Source organism: Lampetra planeri, chromosome 6 (genome assembly GCF_965212315.1).
Source record: "Lampetra planeri chromosome 6, kcLamPlan1.2.h2, whole genome shotgun sequence".
Classification (NCBI taxonomy): domain Eukaryota; kingdom Metazoa; phylum Chordata; class Hyperoartia; order Petromyzontiformes; family Petromyzontidae; genus Lampetra; species Lampetra planeri.
This window is the reverse complement of record NC_136112.1, coordinates 16,884,275-16,905,173: the sequence shown is the minus strand read 5'-3', so window position 1 is coordinate 16,905,173 and position 20,899 is coordinate 16,884,275. Positions and strand designations below refer to the sequence as shown.

Below are 20,899 nucleotides of genomic sequence, written 5' to 3'. Positions count from 1 at the left end.
ACGCAAAAAATAAAAGCATGTGTTAGACCTCCCATCAACCACAAGGCCTCCTAGGAGTGCATATTTCCCTAAGAAAACTCAACACATCCGTCAATAACATTGGCAATAAAAACAAGATTATATAATATATAATAGGCGACGTTTCGGGCAGTGGCCTTTCTTTACGGCACAATATACAAAGTGGAATTTCAACATCAGTCTCATCAGCAGAGTCAGGCTTGCTTGTACCGATGCTGGTGAACTGCCAGATGTAATAAGCAAGGACCCTCTCTTTACAATAGTGGTTCTTAACTCAATTGATGTAAAAACAAATGCATAAACAAGAGGAGGAGGCTGCTCCTATGCGCTGCAGGTCTGGGGAAGGGTCTTTATGAATGTGAAGTTGTCCGTTTCTACACCGCTGATCACATGGGGTCCACTGGCGTAGGGCGGCCTGCATGTTGGGTCTTCCTGTGAATATTCGAGGAACAGCTGCCTGAGTTTGTGACCGATGTGGCCACGCAAATCTAACGAGTCTCGTAATGGGTGGGGGGCACGTGGCGGTACGTGACGACGGTATGCCGTACCCACGGCACTTTAAGGAACACCAGACGTGCGTGCACTGGCTCTTTCCTGAACGATTCTGATTCATATGCGGCGATGATTCCATAGAGAGGAAACGGAAGTGAGCATTGGCTGTGTTAGGAATAGGTCTCCTACGGGCACTTCTCTACTTAAATTTCGGCCACTGGCAACAAACATTTTATTTTATAGAACACAATTCATGCAAATAGAATCGTAGCACGAGGAACATTGCAAATAGCAGTCGAACATCAAACAGTAGAACAGCACGGAGACATAAAACAAATGATTCAGAACACCACAGACACAATACGAACTAGACCCAGGGTTCACAGGTAAACACAACCTCTGCTGAGTGACGCTGAATCCTGCAGAGTGAGCGGACTGCTTCAGCACTTCTGAGGAGTCGGTCAGTGTAAAGATGGGGTGATGATGGAGTCGGTCAGTGTGATGGTGGTGTGATGATGGAGTCGGTCAGTGTGATGATGGTGTGATGATGGAGTCGGTCAGTGTGATGATGGTGTGATGATGGAGTCGGTCAATGTGACACAGAAGCCTCTGATTCTGCCAAGCAGAATCGAAGGCTTCTGTGTTGGCAGTATGCGATTCAAATTGTTTAGCAGTAATCTATTTGCGCAGGCCTGACTGCTGATGAAACACTGAGTGCTGAGACCGGTCCAGAGTTTGCTTGTATTAAACCCATGCTGTTGAAAAAGGAGAATTATGCGATCATTTCATCTGTTACATAAGCAATTGTTCGGCTATGCATATATATGAACATGCTCCCATCAGGCTGATGGCCCAAATGAGCCAGTAACAATTCGTGAAGCCAAACAGAGCGGGTGATGTGGTAGCTCCCACCGAGACATTGAAGTTTCAATTGGATTATCCAGAAGGACAACTGTCACCTGTTTTGCTCATCTTGTGTATATTTAGAGTGTACCTCCACTCAACGGTCACGGAATATAATGATTTAGATCGCAGGGCCGTGCAAGGATTGAGGAACTATTGACAGCGATAGAGGGGCGCTTAGGGATCAGGAAAGGGTAGGGGTGAGGGGAGGAAAGAGGAAGAGAATGGACAATAGAGAAGAGGTGAGGCTTTAAGAGAGGAACGGAAGGAGGTTAAGGAGGGGGGCTGCTTAATGCTTCATTTTCAAGTGCAGTGTTGTGTCTACGGGCGGTGCTGCTCAATGTACAGGGGAAGTGATTCCAGTGGAGGGGTGCAAAAAGGGAGAAGGGCCGAACACGGGGATTGGGCACATGGAGAAGCAGGGACGGACAGAGAGAGAGAGACAGATACATTTAGGAACGAAGAGGACGAGAGGAGGGGACATGGATGTAGTTGAGAGAGACAAGATAAGGCAGGGAAAGGTCACGAAGAGATTGAAATATGTTTGAAGAGGCGGCGGTTGTGAAGGGGAAGGCATTGGAATTGAAGGAGGAGCGGTAGCTCAGTGGGCACAAGCCGTGATGTATGATTTGTTAATTTGATTTCATGGATGGCCTTTTTCATAAACATCAGGCAACCCAGGAGTATACGGTGAACAGCCCATGCCCTGTTAATGTCACTCGGTGCAAATTAAACTCATCAAGGACTTGCCTTTATTATAACAATTCCGCTGGTTTACCCAGGAAAGCCTCACGGAGTCTCACAATTCTCTTTCACGAGGGTCCTGCCAAGTCTTTGGGGTAGCGGGCGATGTTACTGCGGTGTGCAATCTCAATTGAGTAATTTGCAGGTACATTTTCCGTGCTGGCCAATGCCAGTTACATTGTATGTGTTTATTTTCTTTTTGCTATGGCAGGAAACCGCAAAACCCAGAGTGAAACACACATGCAGAACAGGGGGACAACATTCACCCTCGACAGAAAGGCACCCGAGTCGAGAATGTAGCCCAGGATGCGTGATGCGCCAATGTTTCCACTGCACTGCCACTGCTGCCCTATTCTACTCGGATACCTTGATATGGAAAGGTCCAATGACCAATAAGATAAGTTTCGACGATGAAACAAATACTCTGTTTGTTTTTGTTTAACATATATAATGTAGATAAGCCTTCATCTGCCACGGTGAAAGGATATGTCTGTCTGGGTGGTTTGGTCTTGCAGACGTGACGTGGCTAAGAGACGATATACTTCCTGTGCACCTCCGTAATATTACCTTTTGGGTGTGATATTGAAATATGTTTAAAAAATGTTATTGAAAAAGGCCTTTACAGGGTCTGTAGCAGCACAGCCAACATCTGGTACAAATTTTACAGAAGCCTGATCAGTGCTTAGGTGTGGCTTAGAGTTGGGTTCCCTACACTGAACTGTTTCATGTGAGGGAGATTTCGAGAGGAGGGAAGATGCATTGTCGCAGACTTTCAAGCTCGTTGGGAATTTTTGTTTTGTGAACACAACTTTCGAGCCAAAAGACCCAACACGAAATGCAGCCAGCCACAAACAGCACTGCCAAAGTTGCAATAGCTAAAGAGTTGAGCATTTTTTTTTGCAACTGAGCAAAGTTATTATTATAAGAGTTGGGGAAAGTCTCCCCACCCACCCCTTTCCCTTTACGTTTGTTCCTCGTCTCCCCTCGCCTTCCCTTCCCACATATAAAACCCGACAGCTTCCCACTCGCATTCCCTACGTGAGCGGGGCAGTGAGCCGCTTCTCAGAATCCAGGAGCACCGACTTTCGGCTTCCGTCCGTGAACATTTCTGTACCTCCTCCCCCCTCCCATGTTACGGTTTGTGCCTTGTCAAATTACAAAAGATCAATAATAATACAAACTAAAGTTGGGATGAAAGAAACGATGGGAGGAATTTCCAAAGTGGAGCAGTGCGAGGGAAGAAACAGAAAGAGAAGCGAGGTGGCCTGCAGTGTGGCGAGTGGGTGGGTGGGTGGATGGTTGAGAGCGAGCGTGTTGTTGTGACTCACAGATGTTGGCGTTTGAATGCAGCGTGGATGAGACGCCACAGTCCGTCCGGTCGACTGTGGTGTGACCGGGACCTGGTTTTCAGCTCCAAACAAAGCTTAAGTGCAATCACATCAGTTAACTTTGTTAATCATCGGATCAATGCTGAGTGTTTGTATATAGCCGTATACTCATACATTGTTATACGGTGATTTTTCCGCAGTAAAATTCATAAAACGTTAACGGAGAGTAGTTTTACCCCTTGGTAAATACAGACTGGTACTTCAGCTGACGGGCATCCCGGAAAAAACATTATTTGGCATTTTGCAGTATGGGAGATAGTACGAAGTTTCACCATGACGGGGGCTCAACACCAACAGCAACATAACTTCTATCATAGCTGGTGGTGCTCGTCGCTGCTGCTGCTCACAGGGCCCCCTGGGTCTATCCAAGGTGTCTCTATCTGCACAACACCGAGGGCTGTCACCGGTATCAAGATAGGCCTGGCGTGCTCATGAGCTCACAGTGACATTCGTGCCATCCTGCCAAACGCATTTCCTTGCTCATCTCATCGCTCCATTTCTCGGGCCACGTTCAGTTCCTTGGCTGCCACTCCGTTATAGTAGACATTGCGTATTCATCAATAGTGACAGCAATAGCACAAGTGGTGGCTGGGCACGTGGCATGTAATCCAGCGCTGTGGAGGTTAGGGTTGGCGAATCGAGGTGCCGTACCTTGGCTCGCCAGGAGAGGGCAATGCAGCAAGTAGACGAAATACCGTCTGTCTCCATCTGTACGGGGGATCGAGCGTTGCCCCCTCGCGCGCGTGGGTTTTCTCTGGGTGCTCCTGTTTCCTCCCACCTGCGTAAACACACATCATTAATCGGCTGACCACTTCTTAAATTAAAAATCAAATGCAGGACTCTCCCTCAAAAACAGCTGTGTGTGGCTATCCTGGATACGAATGCACGTTTTCAAAATTACCACATTCCCAAGCGCACGTTAAAGAGCATTACTTAATCCTTTAGAACTACTTTTTGTATTTAGTCCGTTGTCCTTCCCCCGCACCTCCGATTAACACCGTTGTCTACGTATGGTGCGAAAGAAGTTTATCATACATACACGGTTGTTCTTTTTGCGTTCATAAAACACATCAAACATCCTTCACAATGAATGCGATGTGGAACGGAGGAATTATTGTTGGTTTATTGATGTTGTACCTATATTCCCACACAACGATGCTCGTAATTATTATTCGGTGTTGTGTACTCCATTGCTCTGAGTCGAACAGAGAGGAGAGTCCTTGCCTCTAAACACCAGGCAGTTTAACATGATTGGTCTAAGTTAACCCGACGCTGCTGATGAGACACTAAATGGTGAAACCGGTCCAGAGTTTGCTTGCGTTGAATCATTGCTGCCTCCTGGAACACACTCCCAGGAGGCCTTAATGCTGATGGCATGTATAAAAAGAACATTCATTTTCTATGCGGAGAGCAGGAGGCGCGCTATCCGCGTGGTGACTTTGTCCTGGACACTGCTGTCCCCTTCCATCATCTCGGCTGCGTGTTTCCTCTCTTACGACGTTCTTTGCGTGCGCGCGCGTGCGGTTTCCTCCACGCGCACCCGATACAATTCCTCACTCTACCCTGCCTCCTCCTGTCTCTCCCACTTCCCCTGCTCCTCGGGCTCCTCAGACTCCCACAATGTGTTTTCTCACTCTGTTGCCTCCACCTTCCCTCGGACAAATTTTTTTTTTGTTCTCCATATTTCCCATCCCAGCTGCACACACACACAGAGTGAAAACACATGATCGCTCATTCACTGGCATACACAAGCCGCAATCACACCCCCCACCCTCACACACACACAACCAAGTGGGTACATATTCACGATAAGCACGTACTAATGAGCGCTTGCATCACCATTGATTGACAATGATAATATCTGATCGACACGCACCACGTGCTCGAATTGTAAACCATCATTTCCTTTTTCATATATATGAAGCAAATAAAATATATCAGTTTTAACACTCGACCAGACTCACTCTCGTTGGTGGGTTGAGACACAATCGCCTGATTGTTTGGCTCACTCATTGCGACTCAAAGCTGGCAGAATCTCTGTCCCTCCCCCAAGCTTGCCCTTACATTTGTTTTGCATCAGCGTCCCATCTGCAGCGCGTGGCTTGTCGTGCGGCAGCGCAGCGCGACGCTCGCCTTTCTTCTCAAGACTCCTAACCTGTGATGTTCATTCTCCCCACGTGTTTCCTTGAACCCATCGCAAACTATTCTAAAAATGCAATAAGCGGCTGCACTAGCGGAGGTTTTTCCCCCCCTCTCTGAAATTCTCTCTGTTGCCATCGGGATTTTATTGCGAGGATCTTTGGACAATAAGCCGCTAGAACTCCCCCCCTCCTCCTCCAAGCCAAACTATATTATCATAAAATATAATCAATAAAAACGTACGCAGACAACTTCGAATATTTTTTCACAAAGATGCCCCTTCTTAGCCGCGGCATCTGCAGGGCAGTCTGTTGGCGAGCACCTATTAAATGAAGAGTTTCGCACAGACGTGCACGCACGCGCACACGCGCGCACACACAGGCGCAGACAGACAGAAGACCCCTTCTCTCTCTCCTGCCCCCCACCCCCTTCTCACACATACTCGCGCCACAGAAGCCGCTGCCTCCTCCACCCCGGGCCCCCTCCTCCCACCACTGACCTCGCGTTGCCAGCACAGCGCAGCACCTGATCTCCTTTCAAAACCTGAAGCCTGGTGGACCCGCCGTTCGCATGCATATGTATGCAAATGTGCCGGCGTGCGGGCGTTCGTCGTTCCGCGTTGGGAATACACGGGTGCTCGTGCTCACTTATTGTGTGCACGTTTGTTCTACGTCCCGGTGTGTGTGTGTGGGCGTGTGTAGCAGCGGTAAGCGCCGCTGCATTACGAACCCAGCGACCCGAGTTCGATTCCCGCTCATGGCCAACATCAGTAGCGGTTTTCTGAACAGTTTCTGGGCCTCGCCTAGGCAGGCTCAGCCTCAAATGAGGATCGTACCTGGTGCGGTGTGGCAACAACGTCGGGCGTGGTGGTTGGTGCTGGCCACCCACATCCTCGTGTACCGTACTGGCCTTAAAAAGGGTACTCGCAAACAGCGTTTGCCCTTAAAGTCTGTTAAGGTTATACGGATCTTCGTCTTTGTTTGTATGTAGCTTTGTGCGCTTGTACTTTTATTTTTGAGAAGTCACAACTTGTGCCGTTCACTTGGCGTTGGAGTTCCCACACAGAGCGGCGCATTATATGATACGGTACGCGTGCGTGCGTGTGCCCGCGTGTGTATTTTGCACATTGTGTATGAAGTGTAGGCGTAATGAAAGGGTTGTAATAATGTCGAGAAACTTGCCTGGAATCTCGTGAATTTGCAGTAAATGCACAAGAACGAGCCCTCTAATCAAGCCAAAGCAAATGCTAGAGTAGATGGACGGAGGTTTTTCCAGATGGTTCTATGTACATGCATTCGGTATCGCCACGGGTTCTTGTGCATTGACACTGGCGAGTTCGCGTAACTGTGTCCCTCCATCCACGTGCCCCGTGCCGTGTGTCGGCGTGTCCGCCTGTGGGTAACTTGACAATGCTCTACCTATATATACTCTTTGGTTCTTTCGGTAAAGTCACGTAGGTGAAAAAATTAAATAAGAATAAAAATAAATAAATTTAATCACGACTTTTCGATTGTAAAACAAACAATCATCATCAGGTTTGACAACCACAGCAAGGAAATGTTTACTGAAGTGGGAGAGAAGCCGGAGTTATAATATATAATATAGTTTATATAAACGCCTTAACTCCGGCTTCTCTCCCACTTCAGTAAAAATGTTCTTGCTGTGGTTGTCACACCTGATAATGATTGTTTGTGTTGCAATCGAAACGTCGTGATTTAATTTATTCATTTTTATTCTTATTTTATTTTTTCACCTACGTGACTTTACCGAAAGAACCAAAGAGTATGGATCCTTGCCGTCACGAAAACTTCAAATCTAGAATGAATGCTCGACCTCACCGTTGATATATACGGTAACATCTGAGTCCATCCGCAGAAGAGGCTTCTGGATCAATATAAGCAAGAGAATAACCAAACCGACAAAATTCGATGCCTACCCAAACCTGTTCATTCACATAAACAAATACAAGTCGTTGATTTTTACACATCCAATCAGGCACACTGCCTTCTGGGAGTGCATACTTTCAGCAGTATTGGTTCAATGCCAGCTCTGGACTAGTTTTTACATACAGTGTCTCATCAGCAGAGCTCGTCTTGCTTGAACCATGCTGGTGAACTTCCAACTGCCACATGTTTATAGACAAAGCCACCCTCTAGGCTAGATAGGGGTCCTCGTGTGTCATAAAACTATATAATAAAAACACGACGAAAAATTTTCAAGCAGGTAAATTCTGGATTGGTCTCAATTTGTCTGTGTCTCATCAGCATAATCGGACCTGGTCGACAAATAATGGCTGAGGCAAGAGCACTGTATGGACACAATGGGGTCCATTCAGTGCATAGCAGAGAACGTGGACGCAACTCCGGTGTGCGCTGCAGGGCGGAATTGATTCTGAGACCTCAGGCTGCTGAATAAATTCACAAAGTTGACACTGGTCTAGACTTCGCTGCTTAAACAAATGCTGTTTGGAAAAATAAGCCCAGAGGCCCTACAGGCGGATGGCCTAAAATGCGTTTTTATTGTTTTGTGGTCACGCAAACCCTGGTCGGTTTGTGTTAATTAATTACCTACAAATGACCAAAAGAGCACATAATGTTTTTTTCCCATGGTGGGTGGCACAGTGGTGGTGCAGTAGTAACACCTGTGCCTCAGAGCAAGAAGCACCTGGATTCGATTCCAGACCTGGGTGCCTTTCTGTGTGGAGTTTGTACATCTCCGGGTTCTCGGGCTTCACCCCACATAGCGAAGACAACAACCACTGTAGCTGAACATTTGCGTGCAGAATTTCTCAGGTGATATTACACACATGAGCATTTCCCACTACTCCAAAAACTTGTCAGGAACCTCCTGGAAAAAAAGACAAATAGTCATGAGACTCTTTGTTTGATGGATAAACCAGCGCAATAATAATTAATGCAGTGTGTGGTGACTGTGGCCTTGATGATCACATCTTGATCTTGAACCCCATTGTTACGAACCGAGCTTATCCAGTAATCACTCTTCAAGTGTCTCTGTCATATCAATGCATTGGCGTTATTGTGCTTTCATGTCCAAATGTCCACGCGACCGCAATTCCATGTGCATCGTAAAATATAACACATGTCAAACAAAAAAAACACGCGGTGAAACATATGGTAAAATGTAACGTAATTGGCATGACATTGTGAAATATTATAGTAATACCTGATTATTATTTATATACATAAGCATCATCCATGGACTATCCACTGCTGGATGAAGGCGTCGCCAAGCTGCCACGATTTTACAATGACGCAATCCATCCAGCACCTGCTCCATCTCCTCGGTTCACGGCCTCTTTGGCAGTAGAGGCACATAGAGTAATATTGCAATACCATATATATTGATGCACAGCTACACAGTGTTTATCTTTGATTCAATGAGGGTTGACCATCTCCGTGTTGATTCTAAGAAAGCACAGCGAGTGATCGATGTCAAATGTAAATAGTAAACTGGTATATTTATGACAATTACACAAAGTAAGGTTCCCGCTCCGTGCAATAATATAAACACTAAAATAAAAAACACAATTTATGTCTGTGTATAATTCTATAAAGAGCTCATATATCTCAAGGTGTTGACGTGCAGTTTGGTTTGGTGAAAAACACTGAGATTAAGGTAAGGGAAAAAGTTTAGACTATTTAAGTGCATAGCACGTTACTCGATATAATGTAGTTTACATAGTAGTTTCAATGCGGTTTTAGTCAGTAATTATCCACACATGGCTATGACAGAATAAAGTAACCAGAGACAAATTATACACGCAATTCAATTTAAAGAAGTCACTTCGATTAATTATCCAGACGTCACCGATTCAGTCGAGTCGCTTTATCACCAATGGTCAGTCACCTCCTTATCACTGTTCTATCACTACGGCCACGGTTAATGTTCCCGTGAACTTCAGCCGTTGATTCCTCCACCCGTGTTGAGGAATCAGTCTACAAGACACCAACTGTTTCGTCTCATCCACCAAACTGTGTTCAACCACTCACACACTTACCCACTCGTTGTCTCACCAACTCACTCACCCACCCACCCATTCACCCACACAATCACCCACTCGCCCGCGCTGCAGGTCAAACACGTCCCTTTCTTCTACCCTCATACTGCTCCACTTGGGAATTCTCTCCCGTCGCCAATTTGCAGAAGCTCTCAATATAATTTTGCTCTTTTCATGAAAAAATCCTTAACTTTTACATACCTATAACAACTATGTCGCTGTCTGCTCAGGGACTATAAAAAACATAAGCATTGCCGTCCAAATGGGGGAGCTAAAGGGAGAGACTTTCCCCGGGGACTCACGCAAGAGAGAGGGGGCCACACCCGGCCCGAGGATAGTGGAGTAAGGTGACCCCAGATGGAATTTTGCCCGAGCCTCCAAGACTTGCACACACGGTAACAACGGCAATAATTGGTTTCTGATGGCGCGCCCTCCTTTGGGCGTCTCAGAGTGCTGTACATTGCGATGCGCGACTTGCATCACATTTCAAACATTTGAAAGGGCTCCCCCAGGAGCAACTGTCCCTGTGCAGCACTAGGCGACTCAGCACCTGGCCTGCAAACGGGCATGATTTTGCCAGTAAGGAGGCGTATCCCAATGGAGTCATTTGTAAGTAATGTTTCGAATTTACCAAATGTGGGCCATGTTGAAGTGCTCGGCTGTGCGAATGATACAGTGGAAGCCAGCATAGAGATGCCTCTTCCACACCCGCAGAAGTGTGGGTTGTCAGTGCCAACCGCTCGCGTCTGAGGGTTCCACGTTGGCGACAGCTGTGACGGAGAAAGAGCCAAAAGGAAGGATGTTTTTAAAACAGTTTATGAGCTCAGGCCCAAAGCCCCAAAACGTCAAGCGGTCAGCAACAGCGAGCACTGTCAAAGTTGTAATCGATAAGAAGAGTTAACGCTTCTCTTAAATTGAGCTTGGGGATAAGAGGTGATGGGAGGGAATTTAAAAGTGGAGCAGAAGAAGTAGATAAAGTAAGGTGTCCTGCAGTGTGGTCGTTGAGCGAGTGGTTGAGTGAGTGGTGAGTGCATGAAGGAGTTCGAAGATGAGTGGGTGGGTGGGTGAGTGTGTTGTCGTGATCAGCAGTGTGGTGAGTAGGTTAGCGAATGTTGGTTTGACCTTTAGTTTGGTGTTTGTACAGAGTCTAGATGAGACAAAAACTGTCAGTCTGTTAAACCCAGTCCTCAAAATGGGACAACAAAATCAACAAGCCAAATTCACGGGAAGCTGCGATGGGAGGGAATTCCAAAGTGGAGTAGTCCGAGGGACGAAGCAGAAAGAGAAGTGAGGTTATTTGCAGTGTGGTGAGTGTGAGTGAATATACTCATCAACAGACTCGACGCTGCCATAGAAATGTGGATTTTGGCTGCGAACGGGAGCTGAGCACCAGCGCCTCGATGTTAATTTGAGCAGGAAATCACTTTGAATCCGAACTATTTACGTCGCATTAACCACTTGGTGAAGGTACACACCGAGTAATTGGTGGCTCACGCCACCGGTGACGTAAGGACCTCCCCTGGAGCTCTCTACCGCTCAGCCTACTCTTGGACGCTGTCCGGATGGCTTGGAAGAGGGGACGTCACCCAGACTACCTCACGAAGCCAGCGTGTTCATTGGTTCAACTGCCGCCCTGAGAGGTGGCCCTCTGGATTGCGAGTTCAAAGTGTCAACCAATACACTACACGTAAGCTCAATACATTGACGGGATACCCTGGACACTCTTGCGAATGAGATGTTCCATCTTAAGGGATTTCCAAGTGATTAAATATTTTGATTAAAAAAAAAGGATCTGCAACTGGCACAGTTATGTGCACAGTTAACTAAAGCTATGTAATAACCAAAATTTTTAACTTCTGTGGACGAGAGAAAACATTGATCAACCATCCCATCTCTCATCCATGCATCGCCTCTGTACTTTGATTTCCTTTGTATCTCGAGCTGTGTTTTGCAATCATTGTTCTTATCTTATGAAGCAGTTTATTTTTCTTTCTTAACACACAGGCCCAACGTCTCAAAACACCAAGTGGCCAGCAATAAATCCGAAATGCAGTGTGATACTTCTGCACGGACCGTGGAATCACGTGTTCATTCGTTTACTATGTTAATGTGCATAGGTGTATTTCATCAGTCTTATGTTTCAGTGTTCTACTTTGACTCTGATTAATGCCATTGGTTTATTGGTGTTATTGGCAGCGTTTGGTACGTGCTTTGGTTGTAACATGCCGGGTTGATTGCTCAATTAAGTGGTCTTTTTGTGAGGTAGAGTTTTCCCTCAAGCTTGGACCGATATCTAACAGACAAGGTGTCTGTATGTAGAACTTCGTATGCATGTTGAACTTCTTTTGCACCATACATAGCCAACCAGAGGAAGGACAACAAACTAAACACAGGGTCCTTGCTGCCTGTAAAGATCTGGCAATTCACCAGCATTGGTTCAAGCAAAGCCTGATTCTGCTTATAAAAAATACTGAGTTTCTAAACCGGCCTAGAGTGTGCTTGTGTTGAAAACAAATCTGCTGAAATTATGCACCCCCAGAAGAAAGGTCGTGTGATTACTGCATAGTGTAAAACACTCAAGTATATTTGTTTCTGCGGAGTGACAGACAGTACAATATATATGAAGGGGGCGAATTGTCTACTTATTTATTTTGTCCACAACCACGCTGACGCGAATGTTATATATTTACAGTGGGTTTGCTACACATGCAGTGAATGGTAAGGGAGCAGCGCCATCTACTGGTGGGCGAGGGAAATTGTGGAGTGGAATTGAGACTCGAAAGGTTTCCCCACCCAACTTGCATTGCATAGGCCCGCCATTATGCCACGAGTCGCCGCCCATTCGGCCGATTCTTACCCCACCCACCCAACAACTAGCGCCCAATCACTCACTAGCCATGCCCAACCTCACATAGCCCCACCCATTCAACCACTAGCCCCGTCCACTCAACTATCCCGCCCACTTAGCCATTAGCTCTACCAATTGGCTTGCCTTCTCTTGTATAACCCCACCGACTGAGAAACTAGCCCCGCCCACGCAGTCACTAACTCCGCCCATTCTTGCACAGCCCCTCCCATTCAGCCACTCGCCTGCCTACTCTTACACTGCCCCACCCATTCAGGTACTGGCCCCTCCCACTTTAACATAGCCCCCACCCCCTAAGCAACTGTGTCCACCAACACCATGGGTGGCCTCGGGGATATTTTGGTGTTGGGCTCACCTACTTTTACTTAGCCACACCCACTCAGTTGCCAGCCCGCCCATTACTCGAGTAGTCCCGCCCCTTTGCCGTTTATTTGGAATACAATCTAGATTTAAAAAAAGCTTCACCGTGGGAATGTAATGACCATTATAAACGCACGCATATACAACACTTGCTTCCTATCAGTTACGCTATTTTGCTCAAGAGACCTGCTCGCATTCGACACACACTGCTCGCATTCGACATTAAGTGCCTGGGAGGCTTTTCATATGCGCTGTCAACGGTCTGACTTCGTCACAAAAATGTTACTGTGACATCCCGCACTTGTCTCCTCAATATAGAGGACCTCAGCAAGGTTGTCTAGGTGTATTAGTGCACGTAGCTCGTCTTCAACCAGACGTTATGGCTTGCCTTGCTCTGCAGTCGTGTCAAAATCACATTCGGAACTCGACCACAAGTGGGCGCGCGGCCCGCGAAAATGTCCACGCTTAACCTGATGCTGCTCACGGATCATTGCTATCGATGATGCGGACTACGCCTACCCAGGAGGCCTGGCTTTCTTCGATGGATCATGGTGACACCTGGCTTAGCAACAATTACTACTTCTACTAACCCACAGGGACCTTTGGTAGCCCTGAGTATTTTTATGGGCTCGAAAAGCAAGGGACTTGCAAACTGCGTGGTGTGCTGCATTTTCTGTGTTTATTTATGAGGGTCGAATAGTATACATCGATTTTGTTTGCATAACTGCATGAGGAAAGTAAGTTCCCCGCACGTAGACGTGTCTAGCAACACACTCAACATGTTTACATATTTAACTGAGACACGGTGGGAGCTGCCACAGTGCTGTATTGGTTAGCACACTGGACTTATAATCTACAGGTCGCCAGTTCGATTCCATCTCCTTGTGTGGCAGCTGATAAAATGGGCACATGTTTTATGAGTTACCCCGTCAAAGAATGTCTTGATTGTGGACTGCCATAACTACAATGCTGGGAAGCAATAGTAAACTCAATTGGGATTACAAATAGCAATCATTGCTCCATATTGGCAGACTAAATCATCTTTGCAGGCCAGGTGCTGAGTCACTTAAGTGCCCAAAGGGACAGCTGCCACTGGGAGTGGCCTTTTCAATGTGTTAGAATATACATCGCTTTGAGATGGGCGGTCTATCTAACACAGCTCATGATTGAATTTCGATGATTGCTCTAATGATGATGATGAAGCACTGCTCTTTTAACCTTCGGTGAGGGTAAATATGGGATGTCTGTGTCGTTTTTTCTGCAGCTGAAACCGTTAACATCCTTGAAGTTCTTGGAATGTCCTCCCTCCCGTCTGGAGTCACCAAGTCAGCGGGAGCTTGCGGTGGCTCGGCGGGCGACACACCAGCGTTCCACGTGAGCAGGGAGGCCCAGCTGAGCGTGCCCACCTCACAACTATACCCAGGTACGATCATTGTCAACGTGTAGTTTTAAAGTTTAATATTATCTTATATTCAGCTATAGTTCAACAATCCCAGCAGTCAAAGTTATTTGCTGCACAAAAGAGCATTGGGACATTGGTGCTTATCTCCCGTTTACAGCCCTGAGCCAGTGATGTAAATTCCATATTCATATGGCAGGGGTGAGTCTCCCCACAGGAAACCAACTGTTGACTTTCCTACAAAGTGGTACTCATTTCATTAACCCCGGAGGAAGGATGGACGGAGTGCTTTTCACGAGTTGAAAATTTTTAATCAGTGTAAAATAAAACTGATACAAACTTCCAGCGGTGATGTTGTCCATGCGTTGCAGGTGGAAAGTTTCCGCGCGACTTCTCAATTCTGACAACGCTGCGCACGCGTCCGAGCCTGCGGGCCTTCCTGCTGGCGATGTACAGCTCCAGCTCGGTTCAGCAGCTGGGCCTGGAAGTGGGGCCCTCTCCTGCCCTCCTCTATGAGGATCAATCTGGGAGGCCTCCTCCTGAAGATCAGCCCACTTTCCAGGAAGGACCCCTTATCAATGATGGAAAGTGAGTATTCTTGCCACGGGAGGGGAATCCAAATGAAATTATTCTGTACTTTGATATTTCTTGACATAGTCAATCCTCAACCACGAATAATACACTGCTGGATGAAGGTCTCCTCAAGCCGCTACCACCTCCCACGAAGCTATGATGCAATAAGCCGCCCAGCACCTGGCTGCCATGCCATCGTTATTCGTGGCCATCGTCCGTCATCCCTTCTAGTGACGTGTCCTGCCCAATCTCACTCTCTTTGTCATATACCTGCGTGTGCCATTCACCTTTTTGTAACATCAACAACACCATCATTCCATTGTAGGCAGCACAAGCTATGAGTAGAGGTGTAAATAACAGCCCCTTTTAATACGTTCCAATGGGAACCTGAAAACAATCTTCAATGTCTCAGTATGAGTTTCGAGACTACAGCTCGCTTGCTGGCATTTGAGGAATCGTGACGATTGGGGTCACGATTGAGTTGAATTTTATATTTCAACTCTCTAATTTGGTCCATCAGCCGAGTGGGAACATTTCCATATAATTTGCATACGTTGTAAATGATAAATGATTACTTAACAGAATAAATAACCAGACGAGACGCCCTCCTTCACAAGTTGATCACTTCGCGTGAAAAAAAATACAAGTGTTTTTGGTTACTTATCCCATCGGCCACATAGCCTTCTCAGATTGCATCATTTTAGGAGCATTGGTTCAACACAAACTCTGGGCCAGTTTTGACATTCAGCGTCTCATGTGAATCAGGCTCCCGTGAACCAATGCTGGTTAACTTTCAGATGTTTAGAGGCAAAAACCCACCTCTCAGTTGGGTATGAGTCCAAGTTTGACGCAAAACCATCAAATTCGTAACACGAAAATAATCATTGCATATTATTCAGCAATTGTATGCTACATGTCAGAATGTACTTTCGTTAACTCATTGTTACATTCCTATCATAAAGTGCATTTCTATCATAAAGTGCATTTCTCTAAGTGTAAAGCATGGAAATTGGGGGAGTGGTTCCACTTTGGTTAGCAAACTGCGCTACAAACCCAGTGGACCTGCTTTCAATTCCCGGCCTGACAGGTGTCGTGCGGTATCGTTAAATGATCACATGCCCCACGTGGCGTGGAGAGGAGAGCTGCCCACATGTTCCACTGTACACCAAAAACGGCCACATTTCTCAGTCAGCATCAGGTATATCAACACTGTGCGATATACCGTAAGGAGGTTTAACACAATACCGCTACCAGGTCTCGGAACCAATTGGCCCAGACAGATGAAGCACCCAAATGGGGAGTTGTTGTTTGACAGTTCTGAAAACAGTGTTAATCATTTGTTAGCAGCGACGAACACGTGAATTCCCAGTGGAGCAAGAGGGCCACCGAATTAAGTGATATCGAACAGGCCTTGCATCGAGAGAAGCCATGTTTTCGAGGTCCTTCCATTGTAATGTCATAGTAGAATAATAGTGCAGGCCTGGAAAACCATGATTGTCAAACAACACGTATAAATGTGGAATAAACACTCAGCCTATGTGCAAATGTAAATCGTCTGCGCTTGTTACACAATTTTGTGCGTTTCACATTTAATTTTTTTACCTAATTTGATTAGGCCTCATACGATTTCCTCTCCTCACGATTTGGGTCGCGATTCAGCTCAATAATAATGATGTATTTATATTCACCGCAACAACAAAAAATTCACGAGAAACCATGTGCCCAATGACATCATCTCCGTGTGCGGCTTGGAACGTTCCTGGCAAAGGTGCAGCCCTGCAATAACTTCCTCAAGTCACTGGTAGTGGATGGGGCATCCTCGAGAAGGAACTATGGACAGATCTTCTAGAAGGAATTTGGCCTACTCTTCCACACGAGCCAGACACTTTTGGAAAAGGTGGGAGTACCCATACTTTACCCCACCACACGTGACCTGCCAACTATGGTGCATCCATTCAAACTGCATGGAAGACAAGTGGTGGTGGTGGCGCGCACCTGTAGTCCAGCACTAGGGAGGCAACGAGGTGTTGGTGGGTCACACAAATGTCGCGAAACTCACTTCCCCCCGTCGGCGTCGAATAAGTGACATTGCCTGGCTTGCCAGGATAATGTGGTACAACAGGTGTGAGAGTTAATATCTATCTGTTCCATCTATGTGGGATAGTGTTGCCTCCCCCACCCCGTCTCACACGCGTGGCTTCTCTCTGGGCCCTGTGGTTTCCTCCCACATATGTAAACACTCGGCTGAAAACACATTTCATCCTTGTTAATCACTCAGTGGCACATATGCTTACTGCATATGCAGTGTTACGCACATACACATACGCGAGCTCACTCAGACTTTTATCGTCATCATCATCAATGCACCTTGTCAAATCGCTGTGGAAAATGCACACCAATATTGCAACATCAAAGTGCAACGCGCTCTCCCGAGTGACTATGGACGTAACTTTGGGATGCGTGCTCATTAATAGATCGTGCATGACACGAAGACGCACGCACATATAGAGGCCTCCCTGCCAGGGAGGCCTCGGCAAGGTAAGGTAATTACCCTTTTTACCGGGTAAAAGGGTAAAGGGTAAAGTTGTCGACATGCCAAGGGGTAAGGTAAAGGGTCGGGTAAAGGTAGCTCGGAAGAATTACCCGGTAGGGTAAAGGTAGCACGAAGTATTACCCGGTAAATACGGTACCTTGTTTACCGCTTGAAGCTCCGTGGCGCAGTCCGTGGCCTCCATTTAATAAGTAATATTTTTTTTTACTTTTTTAAAAACACGCTTTTATGAAATGTACTAGTAATGGAAGAACTTCACGACTCCAGGAAGTGGCCCCGAAGCTTGCCACAACGTAAGGGACCGTGGCCAATTACAGCCAACGTCAGTTGACTGTGGACAATTAGATCCAAGCTGAAACATAACATATAAACAAGTAATATTTTAAAATATGTTTTCTATTTTTTATGATAGAACATAGTGTTGTCATCAGTATCACATAAGTATACCAAGTTTGCAGTCGATACCACATTGCGAAGTGGGTTAAAATTTAGTTACAAGATTTGAGGATACAGCAACGACAACAACAACAACGACAACAACAGACAGAGTGAGTTAAAAGAAAGCGTGTAAAATTGGAATCATCGAGAGTATTCTATTTTAATAAAGCGCTCTACCTAGCATTTACCGTTATTTACCGTTATAAATCTTTTTCATGTGTAGTACCCAGTAATTACCCTGTAATCGGGTAATTTGTATGGGGTAAGGGTAAAAGGTAGGTTAAAGGTAGGCTCGTTGCTTTTTAAATTTTACCCTTTACCTTACCTGCTAAAGGGTAAAATGTAAGGGTAGAGTGATTGTATTGTGGTAAGGTAAAAGGTAGGGTAAAGGTAGGCTCGTTGTTTTACCTTTTAACTTTTACCTTACCTTGCCGAGGCCTACTGCCAGGGTGGCGGTGACACAGCCCAGTGGCGGTAATTTGTTACCACAGAGTGGACGTTAAAGATCATCTGGGTGTCATTTGCTAGATTAGGCCTTCATGTACCGGCGTCATGGTCCAAACTTACCGAATTTGAAAAGTCATGCGCAAATTACTGAATTGGGATTAAGTGTAGCAATAAAAAAAGAGTCTTGAGACTCAGAGAAGCGTTCCTGGGGGAGCATACTTTAAAACTGGCACAGCACACGAGGCAAGTTAATGGTTTGCAACATGCTTATCCACCCGGCGCTCTGTTCATTGTTGTGAGTGTCGCTCGCTCCTCTGCTCTCCATTGTTGTTGGAGGGCGGCTCCCTCCAAATGCCCAGTAGTGTCCACGAGTCACCTTCACAGAGGCCGATGCTCGGCTCTACATCCTTCTGTACCATATCAGTCCATCTCTTCTCTAGCCTGTGCCGCGCCCATAGAGCCCGCACAACTCTGATCGCACGTGACTTGCAACTCCTCGTGGGCATGACTTGCAAGTATACAGGGGCACGACTCGCAACTTTGCTTGCTCGTGACTCACAACTCCGCGTGCAAGTGTCTTTCCACCTCGGCGATCAGCAAAGTCGCGTGGCAACTCATGTGTATCCATAGGATGGGGTTGAATCTAATTGCAGTCGCCCCATCAGCATCACAGTAATTCATTATGGGCACCCCCCCCCCCCCCCCATAATGAATCGATATAGTGACGTTGACAAACTCGCGAAGTTGGCAACACTGGTGTCCGATTCTTTCGGAAATGCAGTCAGGTTCGAATGTTCGCTCCCCACCACACCGTCCCAAGTGTTCACCCTGCCCGCTGGTACGCCGCCTTGTTTGCCATTCAGGTGGCACAGGGTGGCATTCTCCGTGGAGGGGAAACGCGTGTCTCTCTACGTGGACTGCAAACTCGTGGCAACCCAGAGATTGGGCCGTGGCTCTTCCCCCCGACTGGACACGCGTGGTATCATGGTGTTCGGAACACGCATACTCGACGATGATGTTTACGAGGTGCAGGAGCATGTGCACGTGTTCAAACACCTACACACACAATATTACCCATATACTATACAATATCACAATTGTTGAGCACAGACCCAAAGGACAAACACATCAAGTGGCCAGCATCAAACAGCACTGCCAATGTTGTAATTGATAACGCCTTTTTGGAATTGAGCAAGATGATGAGAGCCTTGGGAAAGAGACAATGATGGGAGGGAATTCTAAAGTGGAGCCGTGCGAGGGAATAAACAGTGTTCTGACCTGCAGCATGAATGAGAGTAAACAGGGAAACAGTGAGCGCAGGTGGAGGACTCAATTCGCGATGTTCACGGGAACAGAAACTATGTTCGTAGTGGTAGAAGACTTATTTTGAATGCATTATGCACCCATCCCACATGCATACAACTAAGCGCCCCATGCCGAATTTTGCAATTCATGTGTGGCCAATCAAGGATAAAAACGATAATTGGAAATGTTTTTTCACGACACAAAACATTTTGGAATGGAAACGTTATTTTTGAAAGGCATGGGTTTAAGGCAAGAATAACGATTCTTAGTCAGAGCTGAACTTTAGTCAATCAACTGGAAAATAGCGTTGCTTCTGAACACAGCTACACATAAAGTATAATATGTGTTTCATGGAAACACAGGGAGAGATAAAGATCTGTAAGTATGGAATAACATGTGACAAGAACGCAATAATTGTATGTATTCATGTTGAACTTCTTTCGCGCTATATGTAGCCAACTGTGCTAATCGGAGGTGCAGGGGGAAGGACAACAACTTCCGCATAATCGCATCTATAATGCGATCATGCGGAAGAAGTTGTGGTGGATCAGACGCACACGGATGAAGGAGGGCAGATTACTGAGACAGACATCGGAAAGACATCTACCACATGTCGGTAACCCAGAGGAAGGTGCAAAGCCTGATCATAGGCAACTGTTTACATGATCAGTAGAAGTTGCGAAAGGTCTTGCAGAAGGAAAGCATTACATTTGGCACCCATATGGTGAGGTGGAGTGTGCTGGCACATTCGCACTGTGGTCTTAGTAAGCCCATGCAGGGGCTGGGTTGTGGTCACTTCAGGGGCATGTGAGATGAGGGAGGCTGCACTGACTCCCGAGTATACATGTAAGAGTTACTATGTAGGCAAACGGTCAGAGCGCTGAGCTGGCACCACTGAGGTCATAGGTTCAAACGCTGGCTACCGAGTCCCCAAGTATAGAGTTGATGGTGGTCTCAACCCGAGCATCAAAAAAAAAATCACTTTACATTTGCTTCTGCACTTGTGTAAATTCCAGTTCTGGGAATAAAAAAACCCACATCGATTTGACTGCAATGTGACGAACATCACTCTCATATGCAGAGTGAGTGGAAAGTGCTGCCCACTGCTACATTGTGTGGACCCGAGGTCACTTGAAGAAGGATTTCAGAGGTAGCTCTGTGATAACCGTTTCCGTGGGACCTTCTCTAACAACGCGAAGGATGGCACCGGTCTTAGAGATTTGCCAATGGATTATTCGTCTCGTGACAAGGCACTGAT

The 20,899-nt window shown here is 46.4% G+C and overlaps 1 protein-coding gene across 7 annotated transcripts in view; it reads left to right on the top strand.

Moving 5' to 3' along the window:
* LOC144719622 (uncharacterized) overlaps positions 1–20,899 on the top strand; it is a 152,480-nt gene that overhangs the window by 17,211 nt on the left and 114,370 nt on the right. For all 7 annotated transcript variants that reach the window (XM_078595719.1, XM_078595721.1, XM_078595723.1 and 4 more), the window contains exons 2-4: positions 14,193–14,351; positions 14,699–14,915; positions 19,200–19,362. In XM_078595719.1, the coding sequence (XP_078451845.1) occupies positions 14,193–14,351; positions 14,699–14,915; positions 19,200–19,362 (539 nt within the window). The remainder of the gene's footprint in view (positions 1–14,192; positions 14,352–14,698; positions 14,916–19,199; positions 19,363–20,899) is intronic.